The 18,983-nt window shown below is 43.1% G+C and overlaps 1 protein-coding gene across 2 annotated transcripts in view; it reads left to right on the top strand.

Annotated features, from left to right (window-relative positions):
- MAP3K15 (mitogen-activated protein kinase kinase kinase 15) overlaps positions 1-18,983 on the top strand; it is a 1,227,172-nt gene that overhangs the window by 1,099,819 nt on the left and 108,370 nt on the right. For both annotated transcript variants that reach the window (XM_078657886.1, XM_078657885.1), the window contains one exon: positions 636-810. In XM_078657886.1, the coding sequence (XP_078514012.1) occupies positions 636-810 (175 nt within the window). The remainder of the gene's footprint in view (positions 1-635; positions 811-18,983) is intronic.

Here is an 18,983-nt window from a genome sequence, read left to right as displayed (position 1 = left end):
GCGCAGGATGTAATTTGCGCCTGATGTGACTGTGCATACTGTAAAATTATGTTACAGGTTGAGGTGGAGTACAGTGATTACCAGTGGCTACTGGTTGTAGGTTTATGATCTCTTTTTACTTGTACCAATTTCTGCTAAGTGTTCATCCTGACAGTGGCCCACGTGGCCCTGTCCTGTGTAAATAATCCCTTGTGAATATTGCCCGTGCCATTTGGCACCATGTATATTGTGTGATTACTATCTGATATGTTTTGAGAATACAAAGGCTTTTTTCATATGTGTGGAGTTCCTTTTGTAGTTTGCCTAGGATGTTGTTGCTGTGTGCGTGCGCAAATGCTTTACACATTGCCTCCGAGATAAGCCTGACTGCTCGTGCCAAGCTACCAAGGGGGTGAGCAGGGGTTATCTTGGCGTGTGACTCCATTGCCCTGACTAGAGTGGTGGTTTCTGCCTGGCTTTGGCGCAAGCCTTAGCCAACCAGAAATCCCAGTTCTAACACTACCACAATGTTGAAAGATATGTTTCAGAGGTACAATTGTCCAAAATGTGTATTACCTACATCGGTCAGGAGTTCAAACGAATATTTTCTTTACATTTTGCCCTAAAAAATTGATAATTTGTCTCACTTTATTCAGTGTCCCTGACGAGAACTCAGTGTCTGAAGACAGGAGCCCATCTGCGTCATCAGAAGAGCGAGATTCCGGCCTCTTCCTCCTGCGAAAGGACAGTGAACGTCGAGCAATTCTTTATAAGATTCTAAAGGAAGAACAAGATAAAGTCACTTCAAACTTGCAGGAATGCCTGGCACAGGTAAACAAGAGAAGCACCAGAAAGTGGGGTTTCAGTTTTACATGTAAAAAGTGGCAACCATTATGAGCAAGAATGGAAGTGTCAAGAAATACATTTCAAATGGATTGCCATGGGAAAGAAAGTGACACATTTCTTAAATCTTTACTTTACACAACCACTCTTCCTAACTCTTTTGCCCTCTATTTATTATTTCTACGTTCTCTTGAAATGGTCAGTGCTACATAAGATGCAAACAATATTTCTTTTGTTGCATTTAATTAGCGTTGCCAGGCCTTACTAAACACGATATTCAAGAGACACACCTGCTCACTCGCCAGGTGTTAACTAGAATAAGTGGGATATCTTGGTCTAGAATATGTGAAATGAACCGCTCATGCTGATCTTAGAAGTCTGAAAATGATAATTAATAGAAACATGAATAATCTGAGAATCACAGTCGGTTGATAAACGAATCACCAGGCATCCTCTAATCATAAAGCCATAAACACACATGCACAGAACGAACATGTATATGTTTTATATATAGGGCTCCAATGCAGTTAATGTGACGAAACCAAAGCAAAGGACTGTACAAGGTACAGAAAACTAATTGGTGGGACAGTACACTCTCGACCTTCAAATTAAAACAAGAATGTACACTTTCACAGTTGAGGACGCTATTTGAGAAGTCTTGCTTACTATGCCAGACACGAGGGAGAGGCTTTACACGTTAGAGAGGGCAAAGCCTGATAGAATTGGTTTAGCATTGAGCAAGAACATGGCTGCCGTTGCTAGTTATGCTAAGGCAATACTTCTACACTCCACAGATAAGACTTCTCTAGTAGGTTGCTTTTCTTAATCCATCAGTCAATGGAATGGTGGCAGGATAATGCCCATAGGACTGAAACTACACATTGTTGTCTTCCCCATGCTCACACGTTCATTGCCGACAGCTTGAAATGGTTTCTTTCTTTTGAAAAATACAGTACAGAGGAAAATCATATGAATTCAGTGTGAGAGATACCGACAAACTATAACCTGGCTTTCCAGCTCGCTCCAGTAAATAACAAATAGATTTCCAGGGCAATACAATAAATGTAAATAAAAAGTTGGTGGCAGTCCAATGTATACAGCAACCATTAACTGTCGCACCTACTAGTGGAAAAGTCAGGTTAGGAATCTATAGGCCCGATTTATCAAGCATTTTCCCGTTCCTAAATGGGAAAACGCCTTTTGGGATGTATCATCCCAAAAGGCATTCGCAAAATAGGTAATCGCAATTTTTTTGATTACATATTTTGCGAATGCATTTAGGGAATCACAATTTGTGATTCCTTAAATGCAATGTAGGAAGCAAGAAAGATTGTGACCTGGCTTTAAGGAATCGCAAATTACCACCAACTTCTAGTTGGTGGTAATTTGTATATTGCTCTTAAAATGCACTTTTTAGCATTTTCATTAGTGGCATGTGGCACACATACATGAACTTACGGCATGGGCACATATGCATATTTCAGGGGTGCAACAGGGTGTCCTTTTGGCACCCTTGAAATTGCATGCGCAATTATCTACATGTCGCCGTTGGAGGAGGTTGTTACACCATTCGGGGTGAGGATCATCAGCTATGCTGATGATACACAATTAGTGGTGTCCCTTTCTCACCCGAACCAGGAGCCATCAGACCTTTACAACTGTCTGGTAGAAATTCAAGGTTGGATGAATAGGTCATCTTTGAAACTCAATGGTTCAAAGACGGACATTCTCCTCCTTGGCCAGAAAGGGCTCTCTCTCCCGCAGAACATCTGGCCCCCGGTTCTGGGAGTACCCCCTACTCCCAAGTCTGAGGTTAAAAGTCTGGGAATATGGATTGATAAAGATCTGACCTTTGCGACACAAGCCACAAAACTGCCGGGACCTGCTTTGGGCTCCTTAAAGCTATCAGAAAGATCTTGCCCCTGCTTCCTCCCATTTCCCAGAAACTAATAATCCAAGGCCTTATCATATCAAGGCTGGATTTTAGTAACGCCATTTATCTGGGCGCTCCCGAGGCAACTTTCAACTAACTGCAGAGAATCCAGAACGCTGCAGCAAGGATTCTCACTAACACCCGATGAGATCCTCCGCTAAACCAGCCCTGAGGCAGCTCCACTGGCTTCCAGTAAGAGAGAGAGTGGCTTTCAAGGCTCTTTGCCTGTCACATAAAATCTTTAAGGAAAAAGGACCTCCTATTCTAAAAAAATTCATCAGACCCTATAAAGCCCCGAGAGCCCTTCGTTCGGACCATGAAAACCTAGTCACTATCCTTAGAGTGAAGAAGGTGCGGACGGGCGGACGGCGTTTCTCCGTCAATACGGGCTGTCTATGGAGCTCCCTCCCCCGGGACCTTAGGATGGAACCTGACTATCTCCGTTTTAGGAAACGGCTCAGGACACACTTGTTCCCCTGATCTCCCCCCCCCCCCCTTTCCTCCTGAGCCTCCCTCTGGTCAGATCGGATCTTAGCGCTGGGATACTTACGGGTGACTACGCGCTTTACAAAACCCAATAATAATAATTTGTGAGTACCTATTTGGTACTCACAAATTGCGAATGCAATCCTATGGGCCTCTAGGCCCATAGGAATAAATGGAAAGGTATTCCTCAATAGCGAATCGCAATTTGCGTTTCACTATTAAGGAATATGTAGGATTCACAATTTTGTTTGCAAATCCTACATACATTGCATTTTGCAATTCTTAAATAGCGAATCAAGAAAAATTAGCTATTTACGAATCGCAAAAGCAATTCTTGATACATCTGGCCCTATATATAGACGGTAATGCATATAATTCGGAAATCAAATACAAAACAGTTCCATGGTTGCAACGTCCCACTCACAAAGTACACTCGAAATGTTCCCTAAAGGTGGGGCCTGTTGGCACACTTGATGAATTTTTATAGAGTGCATTTATGAATGATATTGAAGGTAGCCACGCATGGCTGGGTGCCAAGGCGATATGGGGCAATACTAAATCCAAATGTTGCAACATGGTAAGGTTGTTGAACGCTCTAAACATTAAAGCTAGCACATTGAAAGGTAGTGATGATGGAGCTGGGTGCAGGTTGAGCAAAGGAACAGTTGCAGCTGCAGAATGAAACCATTGCCTGACAGAGTGGCAGCTGGCCTGGTGCAATGTCATTTGTTTAAACAGAGCACACTGGCATTTATCAGTTGTGCACTCTGTGTGCATGCTGACTAAAGGAAATCAGTCCAAAATGGGGCAAGGGTTACATGTCCTGAGTCCCAATATGCGGTTGTCTAGCCTGCCTAAGTATGTCTTTAGACCTCGTCCCTCCCTTTTCCACCTCAAGATGCGCCCAGCCTATTGGGTCCCCCAACCTTTCCTGGAAAATATTTAAACACACTTACATTGTTTCTATGCAACAACTGGTTACTGACCTCTAACCCATAAAACTGTGAAATTTCTATAATGATGAAGAGGCAGAGCATATTGTGGCCTACTTCTTGAAGATGTACACAGTGGCATTTGCTTCAGGGCACTGCGACGTTTTCAGGCATGGGCAAAGTGGGCATTTGGCTTTAGGCTCACCTTCTTCGGGGTGCACTGTTAAGGTTATAGGGACAGTCCTCCTTGCCTTAGGTCGGTGGCATCTGGACAGACACTCATAAGGAGCGAACAAATAGCAAACAAAGCGACAGAAAGCGGCAGTGTGCAAGTCAGTCTTTAAAATGGGAAAGTAAAGCAGACATGGCACAGGCAAATGAAGAGAAAATGGAAGACAAAGAAGGGGGGAAAGAACAGAAAAGATAAAAGATGGCAAATGGCAAATAAGGAAAGCATAAAAAAGATTAAATGAAGGTAAAAAAGAAGGATTGAAAAGAAAAGAACTACAGGAAAAAAATGGTACAAAGAAAAACAGGAATATCGAATCAAAGAAGGAACATGAAAGAAGGAAGGAAGCTGCAAGGAGAGATAGAAAACAGAATAAGGGCATGAAAATGGAAGGAAAGTGGAAATAATGTCATCTTTATGTGAACCTCCACCTCTATTTCTCTGATAATCTCTCTTTCAGTCTCATGCCTCTTTCCTTACTTCACTTCACCTCTTCTACATCACCCCATTCTTAATTTAGCAGTCTATACCTATAACTAAATCTCTACCTACCTACCCCTGTCTATCTATCTCTGCTCTCTACCTAACCTCTATTAAGCTTAACTCTCTCCCAGAACCCCTATCTCTACCACACATCTCTCTCATGGTCTCTCTACTGCCTGCCTCTGCATTAACTTATCTCACCCCTTTCTTGGAATCTCTCTGCTGTCTTTTATCCTTTTCCTCTACTTTCTTATGTCACTTCTCCCCATGACTCTCAATCTTTCTTTCTCTGACACATCTCTTACTGTATTGGGACTCTTTCCTTCCTTCTACCTCTCCCTCTCTCTCTTTACCCCTCTTTCTACATCTCCGTGTGTATACCCTAACTCCTAATACATCTATGTCTACCCACCTCTCTCTACCTCTCTCTCTGGTGATCTCACTACTTAATAGCACTCTCTGTGTTTACCACTACATCTCTACCTCCCTGCCGCTTATTCAACTTGAACTGTGTATCATACCTCACCCCGCACCTTTTTGCTCTATTTCTTTCCCCTCTCCTGAATGTTTATTCCATTACCTTACCTCTCTCAGCCTCATTTGCCTCTTTCTCTCACCTCTGTATCTCCATTCCTCACTTCTTGCTAACTTTCTTTCCACCACCACTCTCTTCCTCACAACTCTCCCTCCCTCCTTACTTTCTCTACCTATCATTTCTCTCATTAGGTAAATTCTCACTTCATTTCACCATTCATTGGGAACCGAACTTCTCCACATCTCCTCTCTCTCTTTCTACATCTCTTCCCTCTATCTCACGTTACTCACTATCTTTCTCCTGTCTTGCTACCTCTCTCATTTTCATTTTCTTTACCTTTTTCTCAATGATTGCCTCCCTTTTCTCATCTATCTGAACATCCTCCTTAATTTCAACTCACCTTCTTTACCTCACCCTCTCGATATGTTTTATGTGTATCTCACCACTCCCTCTTTCTACAAGTCTTTCTCCTTAAGTCTTGGTATCTATACCGCTCCATCAAACTTCAAAACCTTGCTTATCTCTTGTGCGCATGCATGTACAATGTTACTGCTTGGAAGTACCTCAAATGTTTAAAACAGAATGCCGAGAAGACCGAGGTCCTGGTACTAGACAAACATTTGAATGTCTGGTCTATTGCTTGGTGGCCAAATAATCTAGGCCCCTTACCATCGCCGAAGCCTAAGGTTGAGAACCTCGGCATCTGGTTCGATGAGAAGCTCTTATTCGATGCCCGGATCAATGTCCTAGCCGAAATGTGTTTTGGGATTTAGAGAGCTCTAAAAAATCGTCACTTTATTTCTGAGTCAGCCCAAAACCAATAATCCAGGTGCTGCGTGTGTACAGATTGGATTACTGGAATATTCTGTACCTGGGCGTCTCCCATTCGTAACTGAATAGGCTTCAACAAGAGAATGCGGCAACTCGGACATTGCTCAGGCTCCTGAGGCATGCTATTATTAGCATCACACAGAAGAAGTTCCACTGGGCACCAGTAAAACAGAGAATTACCTTTAAGGCTCTCAGTTTTTTAGGTTGAGCAGACCTGCATTCAATGCGAAGCATTGATTGCTGTCTGCTTCTAGACCTATTGTCAGCCGTATTTGGGAATGTGGACACGAGATGTGCACGAGCGCAGATTGCACCTCGTGGGCGCGCACGGCGCCGTGCCCATCTCCTGCCTCGGAAGCTCCAACACGCATGCGCATACCCAGAGACACACACACGAGCACCCATGCACGCACCCATACATACAGAGAACCCACCCCCGCCGTCGCATACACACACACGAGCGCACACATACAGACACACACCACACCACACCTCCCCAGCCCCCCCCGCCCCCGCCCACACGAGAGCACACACACAGACCCGCCGCCGCCCCCACCCCACCCCACATAAAGACGACCCCCCCACCAACCCCACTCACCGCATCGCCGGACTCTACAGCCTCGCCGGGGCTCTCCCTCGGGCATGGGAGCCCCGCATCACCAGCACTGCTTTTCTGTCCAGGCACTCCGTGGGCGCGGGCTTCCGAAGACGGAAGTCCCGCCCCGCGGCAGGTTTCGTTTTTGATCACGGTTTCGTTATTGCTAAAGGGGGCGGGCATTTTTGAAAAGAGCTTGTGTAACTTCCGACATCAGTCTATGGCCAAATATAATTCAATAAAGCTTAAAGAAGGGTTGACAAAGTCAATCAGCCCAGCCAACAAACTCAAATTGCTCAAAGATTGCATCAGTTTTTCTGATGCAGGCATCACATCATCTCTTCCAAAATACGCAGCCAGAATGACCTTTGCATAAAAACACAGACCCATGTCCGCTTCAGGGACAAGTACGCAGGAATAATTTTCACTCATTTTTTTTCGTTTTGAGTTTCCGCCCACTTCCACTGAGACAGGAAGACTGTCTTACAGTCATGGACTCGCGCTCTATAATAATTCACATGTCTGTATAAAAAGACAAACAGGAAAAGAGCGCGAGGCACGAGGGCGTTGTGCGGCTGCGTGGGATGATGACATCATCACCGTGGCATGCTGTCCAGGGCCTGGAAGAATGCAGTGCTGGTTTCTGTGCAGTAAGTACGGTTGTTTTCCAGCTTTATGCTCAGAGTCTGAAGCTTTCTGGTTCTACTTTAGAGTGCGTGATCAGGTCATACACACATACCTCACCCCTGGCACACCCCGGAGGGGGCACAACCATGAACACATCCTCCATTTTCAATTAATGGACCGGTCAAACTCACTGCGAACTAACGCATGTCGATGGCTGGCTAGGAAAGATAAACTTACCCAGGGTCACACCAAGCGATTAAACGGGCAAGCTAGGATTCTTGACTGATAATATAAATGCATCTATGTGTTGTCGTTGAGGTTATCTACAGTGGAAGAAGTAGGGGGTGTGTCGTTGGCTTACCTTCCACTTGAGGTTAATTTAAGAGATGACCACCTGTGGGCCGGTGTTTCCACTAAAACGTGGACTGTCATTCCCTCTGGTTACCGTGAGCGCTGCCACCGGATGGAGATGTTACGTCACAGTCGACATTGCTAGGCCACAGCAGGGAGCACGTTTTTCATGAGGGTCTTGGTGCTTTATTATTACCAGTGAAACCAGAGGGCCTGTACGTTTGTGCTTCCGAAAAGTCTGCTCCCTGAATGGGGAGTCGCTGGGTTGGGTGGCTGGTTGTTCAGAAAGGACCCACTAGTCTCCATTCACTATAACCATCACCACCAGCTCGGTGAGGGTGCCAGATGTTGCTGGACAGGCATTTCCATCATTTCCGGTGGGCCACTGGCCATTTGATGGAAGTTTTGGCAGTGGAAGGATAAGACAATAAGAGCACATGGTAACAATAGCGTGCATTACCAGGCCTTTAGTGCTGACAAAAGTATTAACGAGCAGCTGACTTTTCCCAGAGAAGATTGTGTTTTACGTCTCATTGATAACTTCAGACTAACGCTTTTTTTCAGGTTTACATAACAGGAACTCGATCCGAAGGTATTGGAGCGCTTTACATGAGCGCAAGTTACGTTACCCAAGGCACATTTACTTTTTGTTAAACAGGGAGAGATTAAGTGATTTGCCCAGAATCACAGGATGTTGAGCTGACGCAGAGGGTCGGACCTGTTTACCCTGCTCCTAAATCGGCAGCTCTGGCCGTTAGGCTACATACTCGCCACTCTTCTGCCTTTAAATATCAATTTCTTACCAGTGTCTTGGTTACCATGCCCCCAGCTATTTTTTGAATCAGAGGTGAAAGGCACACGCTGAAACAATCTCTAAATGTATTTTGTCGACTTTCAATCCGTGTATTCCCTTTGCTTTGCTACTGCGGAATAAGCCTCCTGCTATGAACTGACAAGGCCAATAAGCAGAGGTAAATTATCGCAATGGAGAATAAAGCCTAGGAAAACCAATCTAGACAAGGCATCTTCATTTTATTGACCATTAAAAGGTCATTCGTGTGACCTCTAGCCACTCACGGAGTGGAGCTCGGCATCTACGTCACCACGCCGCTGCCCGGGTCACGGGAGATCAAGTACAGGGGAGGCAGCACAGCGTGCATGCAGCCCTGTAGTAAAACTAGCGGCTTTGAACCTGGAACTCTAGAGCCTCTCAGGTTTCACTTTTATGTGCAAGACCACAAAGGTATGCTGCCAGCAAGAAAGCTGAACTGATTAGCCTTCCCCTTGATCAATGGTATGGCTAATGTTCAGAGCCACCTCCACTGCTGCTTGGGAAATGATCACCTTGGAGCAAAACACGCGCTCATTAAAAGTAAAAGTAAAGGTTAGTATTATAATGTAATGGAGCCGGCTGGACCCCAAAACCCACTCTCCATCCGGAGGTAGTAGGGGAAAAATACAGATTTACCAAACTCACCTTGGAAAGGATATATTTTTATTTTAACCGTGAAGTTGTCAAATTAATTTGTGCAGTTGCATTTAATTAAAAATATATAATTTTTGAAGTGATGAAAATCGGCAACTTTGTTAACAGGAGGGAATACAAATGCACTTATTTCTTTGCGTGTTTTTTGAGCAAATGCTTCAGGAAATTGGGATTGCATTTTGGAGTATAAAGTGCATTTCGTTACATTGTTTTATTGTGAATAGAAAACGAGCACACTTCATTTTTGGCAATCTATTTAATTTCGGTACAGAAGATCAACTCGGCCCTAAGCGTGGCATGGAGACAGCTTTATATGACTCGCCAGCCTTGTGTAAAACAAAAACACCAAAAATGCATACATATATAGATACATACATAGAACGATTTTGGATCAACAGTCTCCATCCATTGATCTGTTTCCCCACCATTCCATTACCTTCAGTTTTATTTGCACGTTCAATCCCAGAACAGAATGAGTTTGAGCTATTGGCATTGTAAATGGCAATTCCTTTCATTTATGTTTTAAAAACCAATACATAAATAAAAGGCATTGTCATTTACAATGCTAACAGCTCAAACTCTCACTAATGCGAGACCTATTGCATTGCAAATGCTTGTTCTACAAGGCACGTCCTTGTCCAGGCCCCGATTATTCACGGGAGATGGTTACTCCCTATGCTCCAAATAGACCTCTGAGATCGGCCACGGACAATTTGTCCTCTGTTCCCAGAGTTGAGAGGGCTAGAGCGGGTGGCTGTGCCTTCCGTTACCTGGCTCCCAAAGTGTGGAACTCGCTGAAACTGTTTCTTCGGCAGGCTCCCACTGAACTGATATTCAGAAAAAACCTCAAAACTTGGCTTTTTGGTTCCGATTAGCCTCTCCCCACTGTGCTTTACGTTTTCTATACCCAGCTTCCTAGTCCTAGGACACTTCATGTGAAGTAACCATGCGCTTTATAAATTACATTATTTTTATAGCCTCTAAACAGGTTAGTCTAGATTGGCTCAAATTCATGAGTTATTTGGACTTGCTCTGTGTTCAAGAAACGTGGGCTACCAAACCAGCCTTTACTGAGAATACTGGGGCATATTATCAAGGGGGTTTATCTCCGCTTTTTTGGCTTTAAAAGCCAAGAAAGCGGAGATAAAAGTATCTCCCTATTACCTAGCTGTCGCTAACACCAGTTAGCGACAGCTAGTAGGAGATAGCGACCATCTTGGGCCCCGCTTTGCATGTCAGTGAAATTTATCACTAATGACATGCAAAGTGGGCGTGCCAAGATGTTAGCGACTGTAAACAGTCGCTAAAATCGCTATCTCCTATTACCAACTTTTGGAGATATTCGCGCTAAGCGCGAATATCTCCAAAAGCTAATACCTGCCCCTGAGCAGTTCTTAGCCATGTTATCCAATGGTAGGTGGATAACATGGCTAGGAGCATTAGCTCGGTAATGCATGAATATTGCTGACTTTTCAGCGATATTCATGCATTTCGGCCGATTTTTATCGCTTAGGAGATAAACCTTGATTATAGCAAGGTTCCTAAGCGATAAAAATCACCGCAGCACGGTGATAAAAATATTGACGCTAAGCCAACATAACGATAATTATCGCTAGTTGTTGGTAATATGCCCCACTGTTCTTTTATCACACCTCCAACACCTTCCTGAATGGGCAGAGCAAAAGGTGGTTTAACCTTGTCCATCTCAATCCTCTAGTAATCAAAAGTTGTACGGTCTAAATGTAAATCAAACTTTTCCAATTGTTCCACATTCAATTTTCAGAGGCTTGTAACATTTTATGAATGCATGTTTTCAATATCATTTTTGATTACTGCCACAATAATGTAATCAACCAATTAGAGCATAATCTACATACTTGCGTGGTCAAGTATAAAGGCAATCTTTAGATCATATGGGCTGGAAATGTTATTACATGGATATGGAGAAAAAAACCACAACTTGTTGATGGCTGTGCAAATACAAGGGGGGGTGTCCGGGAAGCAGTATCATTATGGCAATGAGCCATATGGCACTTAATACACTAAATATGAAATACAGCCTTGTTTTGCTACAAGGGTCTGACCCTTTCCCCAGTTTTGGACCCAACCTTCACTTGAGTGGGGGTACCTCAAGCACATTAGACCAAATTCTGTTCTTTTAGTGTGACATCATTTAAGGTACCGTAACACATTTTGAAACCAAATTGGGGATGTCTAGATGAGTGCTAGACCGGATAGCCCTTAGAGTGGTCATCAGCCCTTGCTCAGCTGTTCGAGTCACAGGCACGTAGCACTTTATTCACCCACACCAGAGGCACTGAGGACTACAATGCCCAGGGCGCGCTGCGGTAGGAGCCACACGGGTCCCATCAACTGCGCGAGCTAGCGCTTTAAGCAGGACCGGGCTCCTGCTACGCGGGCCAAACCCAGGCGAAGGGCGGGCCCGCCCACAACCGGACATGGCCGGGATGGGCCAGGCCCCTTTGCTGGTCTCAGAGTTGCCGTTCGGCTTGGTACTAACACTTGATTCCAGGTAAGGAGATGCGGGAGTGCAAAACTATCATGCCTACTGGTAAGGTTCGTCCGCTAACCACAACCAGTTTTTTTACGACCGCAATGAGGGCTATCACCAGTGAGATCGAGTCCATGGAGGAGAGACTGGGGGCCACAAAACGGGCATTACATAATAGTATACTGTTGGAGTCAAAGCTGAGGCCTGAGCTGGGGCACCCAGTAGATGGTGAACAGACTCTCTGACCCCGTCTTCAGAAGACTGCCCCGTCATCACCACTGATACCTTAACACATTCGGCTCAGCCGCAGAAAAATGAAGCCCACACATCGGTTAGTGGTCAGCCAATTACTAGATTTGGGTAAATGGAGAAGGGAGTGTCTAAATCCGCTGACAGTTATCGCAACAACTGCCAAGCTACCCCATATGTAATAGTACTTAAGAATGTGCCATCCCTGTTAACTAAGAATGAGGAAGATTGGAACCAGTTAAAGAATAAAACTGTATATTGGTTGGCAAAAGCAGCGGACTGGCCAAAAAGTGATGATTTATTCTGAAATGTAAATAATTTTGAACAGGTCTCATGGGTGGGCACACAAGCCAAAACGGAGTCAGGCGATTGTATCATAGTCAATTTTTAGAAAAAGCATTAGTTCATTGTCTTCTGGATAGACTCCTGGTGCAATAATGTTAGTGGCCCTATTGAGGCAGTACCATTAAGGTACTTTTACAAGTCACATGTACACATAGGTCATGGGCCTGCACCTTCAACCGCTAACACAATGTATTATTTTGCAATTCCAACTTTTAATCGTTTTCCCCCTCTAGACTATGTGGATAGACTACACCATTTGGCCATTGGCCGCCTTAGACAAATTAAGCATGACCTAAAATATAGATTGTTAGAAGGCTACATGTGTGATTTGAAAAATCTAACATCTACTGTTGTGCCCCATGCCGTTAGTTTTAATTCTCCTGGCCCAACAGAGCCAGTGTTACCTGTACATAATGTTATTCTACTGGGAGAGGTGGTTTAACCCATGGCATCATCTGATATGGTTATGACACCTCAAGATGTTTGTGACGCAGTTGCCCACCGTATGGAGGTAGCTTCTGGTAGTCATAGTGGTACAACTGTTTATTGTAGCCGTTTTTGGAACATTGCCGGCCTGTCCAATAAGTTAAAATCTGAACAATGGGTTGCTTTTATCCAAAAGTATAGCATTGTGTGCCTACAAGAAACTTGGCTGAGAGAGCCTGCACACATTAATGGCTATGTTTCTATGCATACACCAGCCAATGCAGCTTTAGGTGGTCATGCCAAAGGAGGATTATTAACTTTGGTATCAACGACTTTGTCTGGTAGATTAGGAAAGTCCCATCTTCATTCACCACACTTTCAGATTATCAATATTCTTTTTAGGAAAACTGTGACCTTGATCCTTGTTAATTTTTATCCTAATAATTTTAATATTAAGAATACCAACATTGCTCAAGAATTCATTGGGCAGACACATACAGGAGATAAACATGGATTTTATAGTACTATGGAGGGGGTGACTTTAATTCTAAATGATGGCCCTTATTAAAATTGTCTGCATGCCATTTAGTAGATGGGGGTAGAGATGGTGGTTGTCATTTTTATCATAACCCCCGTGGGAACATTTTTAGTTAATTATTGTTGAAATCTTTTCTTTTTCTTACACTTGATCTTACCCAATCGGATGGTATGGAATTAATCTCATATGTTGGGTGAGGCCAAAGGACCTTAATTGATTTTATTGCTTTATCTGATTATTTTAAACCTCAACCTGTGATTTTCACAATACATAAGGTTTGTTTTAGTGACCATTACCCATTATCACTGCAAATGGAGATTCAAGCTGATGACCACACTATGCCTACCAAATCATGTCCAATAACTTATGTCGGAAATTTGGGAATATTGCGAAAATGGTCTACCATAAATCCTGATCATGTCTTACAGCAGATCCTAATATCTAATATGAGACAAGTCCCAGATTGCCTGAAAGATAGCATAAATCCTTCACCCATGCTAACATCCTTTGCGGCAATAACTGAAACTATCAATGCCGCCTTAACTTGTAACCACAGAATTATACCTCTGAGCGAAAAAAAGTGGTTTAATAGTGATTGTACACAATCACATAATAAATTAATCAAGACATTGAAGAAAAAACTACGATATAAAATGGAGGTAAAACAGTCACGTTACGAATATAAACAGGTGTTAGGGAGACGTAAATTACTCATAAGACAAGAAGCTTGGGAACAACTCCACTTAGCTTGCCAGAGTAGAGATTCTAGACTATTCTGGCAAACTGTTAATCAGGATTATGTTAATAGTTCCAACAATAGTAACATTGACGTCACACTCATGCCTGAAATCTGGGTAGAACATTTTACTGGTTTATATAATACTTATAGTGAGCCACACTCCAATTGTAATTTTAATCATGGGGCATCAGCTTTGGCATACCCCACATTAGATGAGGTAGAAAGGGCTTTAAATCATACTGTGAAGACCAAGGCCTCAGTCCCCGATGGCATCCCAGCAGACCTGATTTTAGCTCACCCACCATTATGGCTACCACTGTTAACAAACATTTTAAGTTGTATTGCGGCCCAGGGTCCTCCTGACTCATGGAGAACCTTGATAATAGTCCCTATTTTTGAAAAAGGGGACAGGTCTGATCCTAAATGTTATCGGCCCATCTCCTTAATTGATTGTACCTGTAAATTGATGGACAGGGTAATATTAGAGCAGTTGGAGACCTGGGTAACCGACAGTGGGAAGTTCTCAGATATCCAATGTGGTTTTAGGGGAGGCCTGGGCTTGGTAGAACAATGCCTCAATCTGCACCTGGTCATAGGCAAATATACACTAGCCAAGTCTGGATCCCTTTACCTTGGTTTCATGGACCTGATATCTGCTTTTGACTGGGTGCAGAGAGGAAGGCTGTGGTAAAAGATGCTGAATATGGGCATTGAACCATCTATTGTTCATTTTTAAGCAGCCATGCATCTAGATGTGATGGGGAGAGTCCGATATGGAGTAGGTGGCAAACTTACGACCCCAATAAAAATGAATCAAAGGGTTCACCAAGGTTTCCTTCTAGCACCTTTTTTATTTTGTTTGTATATAAATGATTTAGAAAATTATATTAAACATGCATTGCAATACTTATAGTTAAGTAAAGTGCATACATTAAAAGCAGAAGTATAAAATAATACTGTAAAAACATTGATATGGTTTCTAAGCCATATGAAGGTTTAAAATGAATAAAATAGATACATACATATATACATTTGACTAATCGTACTCAACTGGTGTTTCTAGCTACGCCTACCCCGTGTACCTGACCTAAGCCTAATACGTGGGCGGGAATAGAAAGTTACAGTTTAAGTTAAGTTTGTTTTGCCAAGTGACTGACTAAAGAATTCTCTGTGAGGGGTTATTCAGTTCTGTACCTGGAAGTTAGGATGAATGAGGGATGGTATCTCTCGTCTCTGGTCTCGATATTCCAGGCTGCCCGCGAGGGCTGCTTGGAAGCGCCGGAGCTGGAATTCTCGGCAGGAGAAAAGGCAGCGTGTTGTTCTCAGCGCGTCAAGAAGGCGGGGCTGCGCCAGCGGGGTCTGCTCTGCTCTGGGCTTCGGCAAGTCTGGCTGCTCCGATCTCGTCACCACCGCGTGTGTTTGCATAGGGCAATATCGGTAATATTTATACCTTTAAGGTGCCGAGATTGACGTAAGGATGGACATAGATACGTCAATAAGGATGTCATACGACTTGGTCGTTAGCACATTCTTTTGCTGAAGTTCTCGATGAAATCAAAACAATGGCCGCAGGGTTTTTCCAGGTTGACATAGGTTTGATTTGTTTTGAGAACTCCGTATGCCTTATCAGGGGCTGGAGGATTATCGCTTGTCTAATTAGATGGCAAGCGTTATGACCTAATCAGATAACACGTTCCTGTGCCGTAGTGTGGCTTTATCAGATAACGGTTCCTGCATCATGGGGGTTTTCTGCCTCATGGGCTGACTGCTAGTTAACTTGTTAACCAGAATAGGGTCAGGAATAGGGGGATCGATACAGAACCTATAGGAATACATCACAGGAGTGTGGACGCCCCCACGATAGGCCGCAGGTTGCTACCTACATTACTTCATGCCGATGATTGCGTCCTAATGTCTAGAACTGGGGTGGGGTTGCAGAGGCTCCTAACCAGGTTTAACGATTTTATGAATGACCTTGGCCTGCAGACTAATGTAGGGAAATCTCACACTACGGTGGTGGGTAAATCCACCACCATTTTAAAATCTTGTTTCATAAATAATGAAAAATTGTCTTCTGTTCTCACCTTCTGCTATTTGGGAATTCTTTTTGATCAAAAAAGTATGTGGCGTCATTTAGTAGAATCAAGGACTAGTAGTTTTAACCAAAACCTGGAGGCGAGTTTTAGATTTACTAAAAATTTGGGCTCTAAACCAATTAACACAATTATTAATATCTATAAAGCCCGTTCATGTGCTGTCACCTTGTATGGTGCTGGAGTTTGGGGATCTTGTAATGTAGGGGGCCTACAAAGAGCGGAGAATATGTTTATGAAACGCTTGTTGACAGTTCCTAAAAGTAATGCTGCCACCATCTGTCACAGCAAACTTGGCTTGGTTTCTTTTCCTTTTTGCATCCAGCCAGCCCCGATACTACTGTGACACACTATTTGTGCTATTATTTTAGATTGCCTTAAACTGAAGTGCATGACAAAAATACCCCGGTTTAGTTATATATAAAATCAGTTAGAGACCATGGGGTTGGTGTAAGTTTCTATAATCCAGCAAGTATCGCTAAGATACCAAAAGTGAAGTTAAAAGGAGATCTTTTAACGCATTTATATTCTACTAGAGGAAGCTTAGAGATGGCTAAAAAGAGTGGTGTAGAACATTCATTGTTAGTCTGCACTCCATGTATTGTGTCCTATCTTTCTTTTCATTTTAGTCACGCCAAATTGTTTTATCTCATAAGATTCAGGATTGGCATTGCACATTTATTGGTCTCTTATCCACGTAAAGTTTATAATGATGCCAAACTGGACCTGTGCCCATGTGACTCTAAGTCTGTTCAGAGTACTTTACATTTCATGTTTTTTTGTAAACTTTACATTATACCAAGGTGTGCTTTTATTATTCCTCTTTTTAAAATGTTAAATATTAGAAAGTGTCGGGCAGCATTATCCCACCTTAAGCTTTTTAAAGATGAATTTACTCGTCTAATGATCTATAGATATATTTCTTCGGCTGTTCGGTTATGGGATATTGTTAGTAAATGATTCTATGAATTTACCGGTTTAAAATTTTCAAGACATTACTTGTGTGAATTACTATTTAAAATATTGATATTCTGATAATGAAATTGCGATCGTCATTGAATTATTATCTGTTCATATTTTATTTATTTGATGTAAATGTCTTTTTATGATGTTTACTTTTATGGCTGATATTTAGCCGAATAAAGATTTTTGACTGACTGCCTGGTCTTCAGCCAAACATTTTGCTTTTTCCCCACCTTGGCCTTAGGACTCCGTGCACTTTACCACTGCTAAACAGTGGTAATGTGCTTCTGCTCTCTCCTCTAAACATGGCAATATTGTCATTCACCCAATTGATACCTTTCATTTACTGCGATGTCCCTAGTAATGTGGTACAACATGTACCCGGGGCCTGTAAATTATATGATACTGGTGGGTCAACCACTTAAGTAGCATGTTAAAACGTGTCTCGGGTATGCCATTGCAGCCTGTGTGTAGTTTTAAACTGCAAATTCGACCTGGCAAAATTCACCTTTTTCCAGGTGTTGGACTGAAAATCATTGAGTGGTCACGTCCCAGATTTTTTGCCTTTTTGTTTCTTTTATTGCTGAATTATTTCTGTTGGCTTTAGAACTCTGCAAACGTTTTTACTGTTAACCAGCACCAAAGTGCTTTTGCCCTCTCCCCTAAACATTTACAATTGGGATCTACCTGTTTGGCAGATTTAACTTACTTGTATGTCCCTGGTAAGTGGTACTGTGGTACCAAGGGCCTGTAAATTAAATGCTACTCGTGGGCTGCAGCATTTATTGTGCCACTCACTACTGTACCCCTAAACCTATATCTCAGATCTGCACTCCTGCAACCTGCTAGTGTAGTTTTTAAAACTATCATGACGACTTGGCAGGATAAACCCCTGTCAAAGCCCTAAATCTTCCTTTTTATTACATATAAATCTCCCCTGGAGTAGACCATTTCAGGTCCGAGTGCAGGGTGCCTTGTATTAAAAAAGTAGGACATATTTACTTTAAGTGTTACATGTCCTGACAGTGAAAATATCCCAAATTCGACTTTCACTGTTGCACAGCCTGGCTCTCCCATAGACTAACACTGATTCACATTTATGCAACATTCAAGGCTAGAATCAGAATGGGAACAGCTAAAGAACTATTTCTTACATTAGAATTTTAAATCCTCTTTAATTGTAAAGTTGGATATTTTAGCTCCTAATGTTAAAATTAACACTTTTCCTGGATGTAGTCTCCCTGCCTGCCTACTATTTTGTCTGACGCCCGATGGAGCTACTTAGTTTAGCTATAGGGGAGATGGGCCGTGGATTCCCTCCTTGGTCGTCACCTACCCAGTCGGTCTTTAGACAGACTTCTTTTCGTCTCTCCTCATTGTCTCGTCCCTAGCTCCTATCCCCTCTCCCCCAAATTCTCTCCCCTTGCCTACTACTCTACTTACCCCCTGTCCTTTGAGCCCTTTGACTAAGCACTCCTTCTCCCCTTGTTGGGGAAAGATCCAATATTCATACTCTGGAGTCTCAGCAAACCCGCTGAGTGAGTCCACTGTGCCAAGGAAGCCACTCACACTTGAGGTATGGTATGGCACCCCTTGCCAAAGCACTCCCTCTCCCCTTTCTGGTGAAGGATCCAGTATGTTAGCCTTGGAGTCTCAGAGACCTCTCTGAGAGAGTCCACTGCGCAAAGGGAGCCTCTCGCAACAGAGATAGGGAAGTGATACCACCTCCCCTGGGATCACAGCTTACTGGACTTTGGACGTTTGCCTTGACTCGTCTACCGGTTTGTGTACCAGTCACCCTTCCCCTC

Source organism: Lissotriton helveticus, chromosome 8, assembly GCF_964261635.1.
Source record: "Lissotriton helveticus chromosome 8, aLisHel1.1, whole genome shotgun sequence".
Lineage (NCBI taxonomy): Eukaryota > Metazoa > Chordata > Amphibia > Caudata > Salamandridae > Lissotriton > Lissotriton helveticus.
Note: the sequence above shows the minus strand (reverse complement) of the source record. Positions and strands in the feature narration are given on the sequence as shown.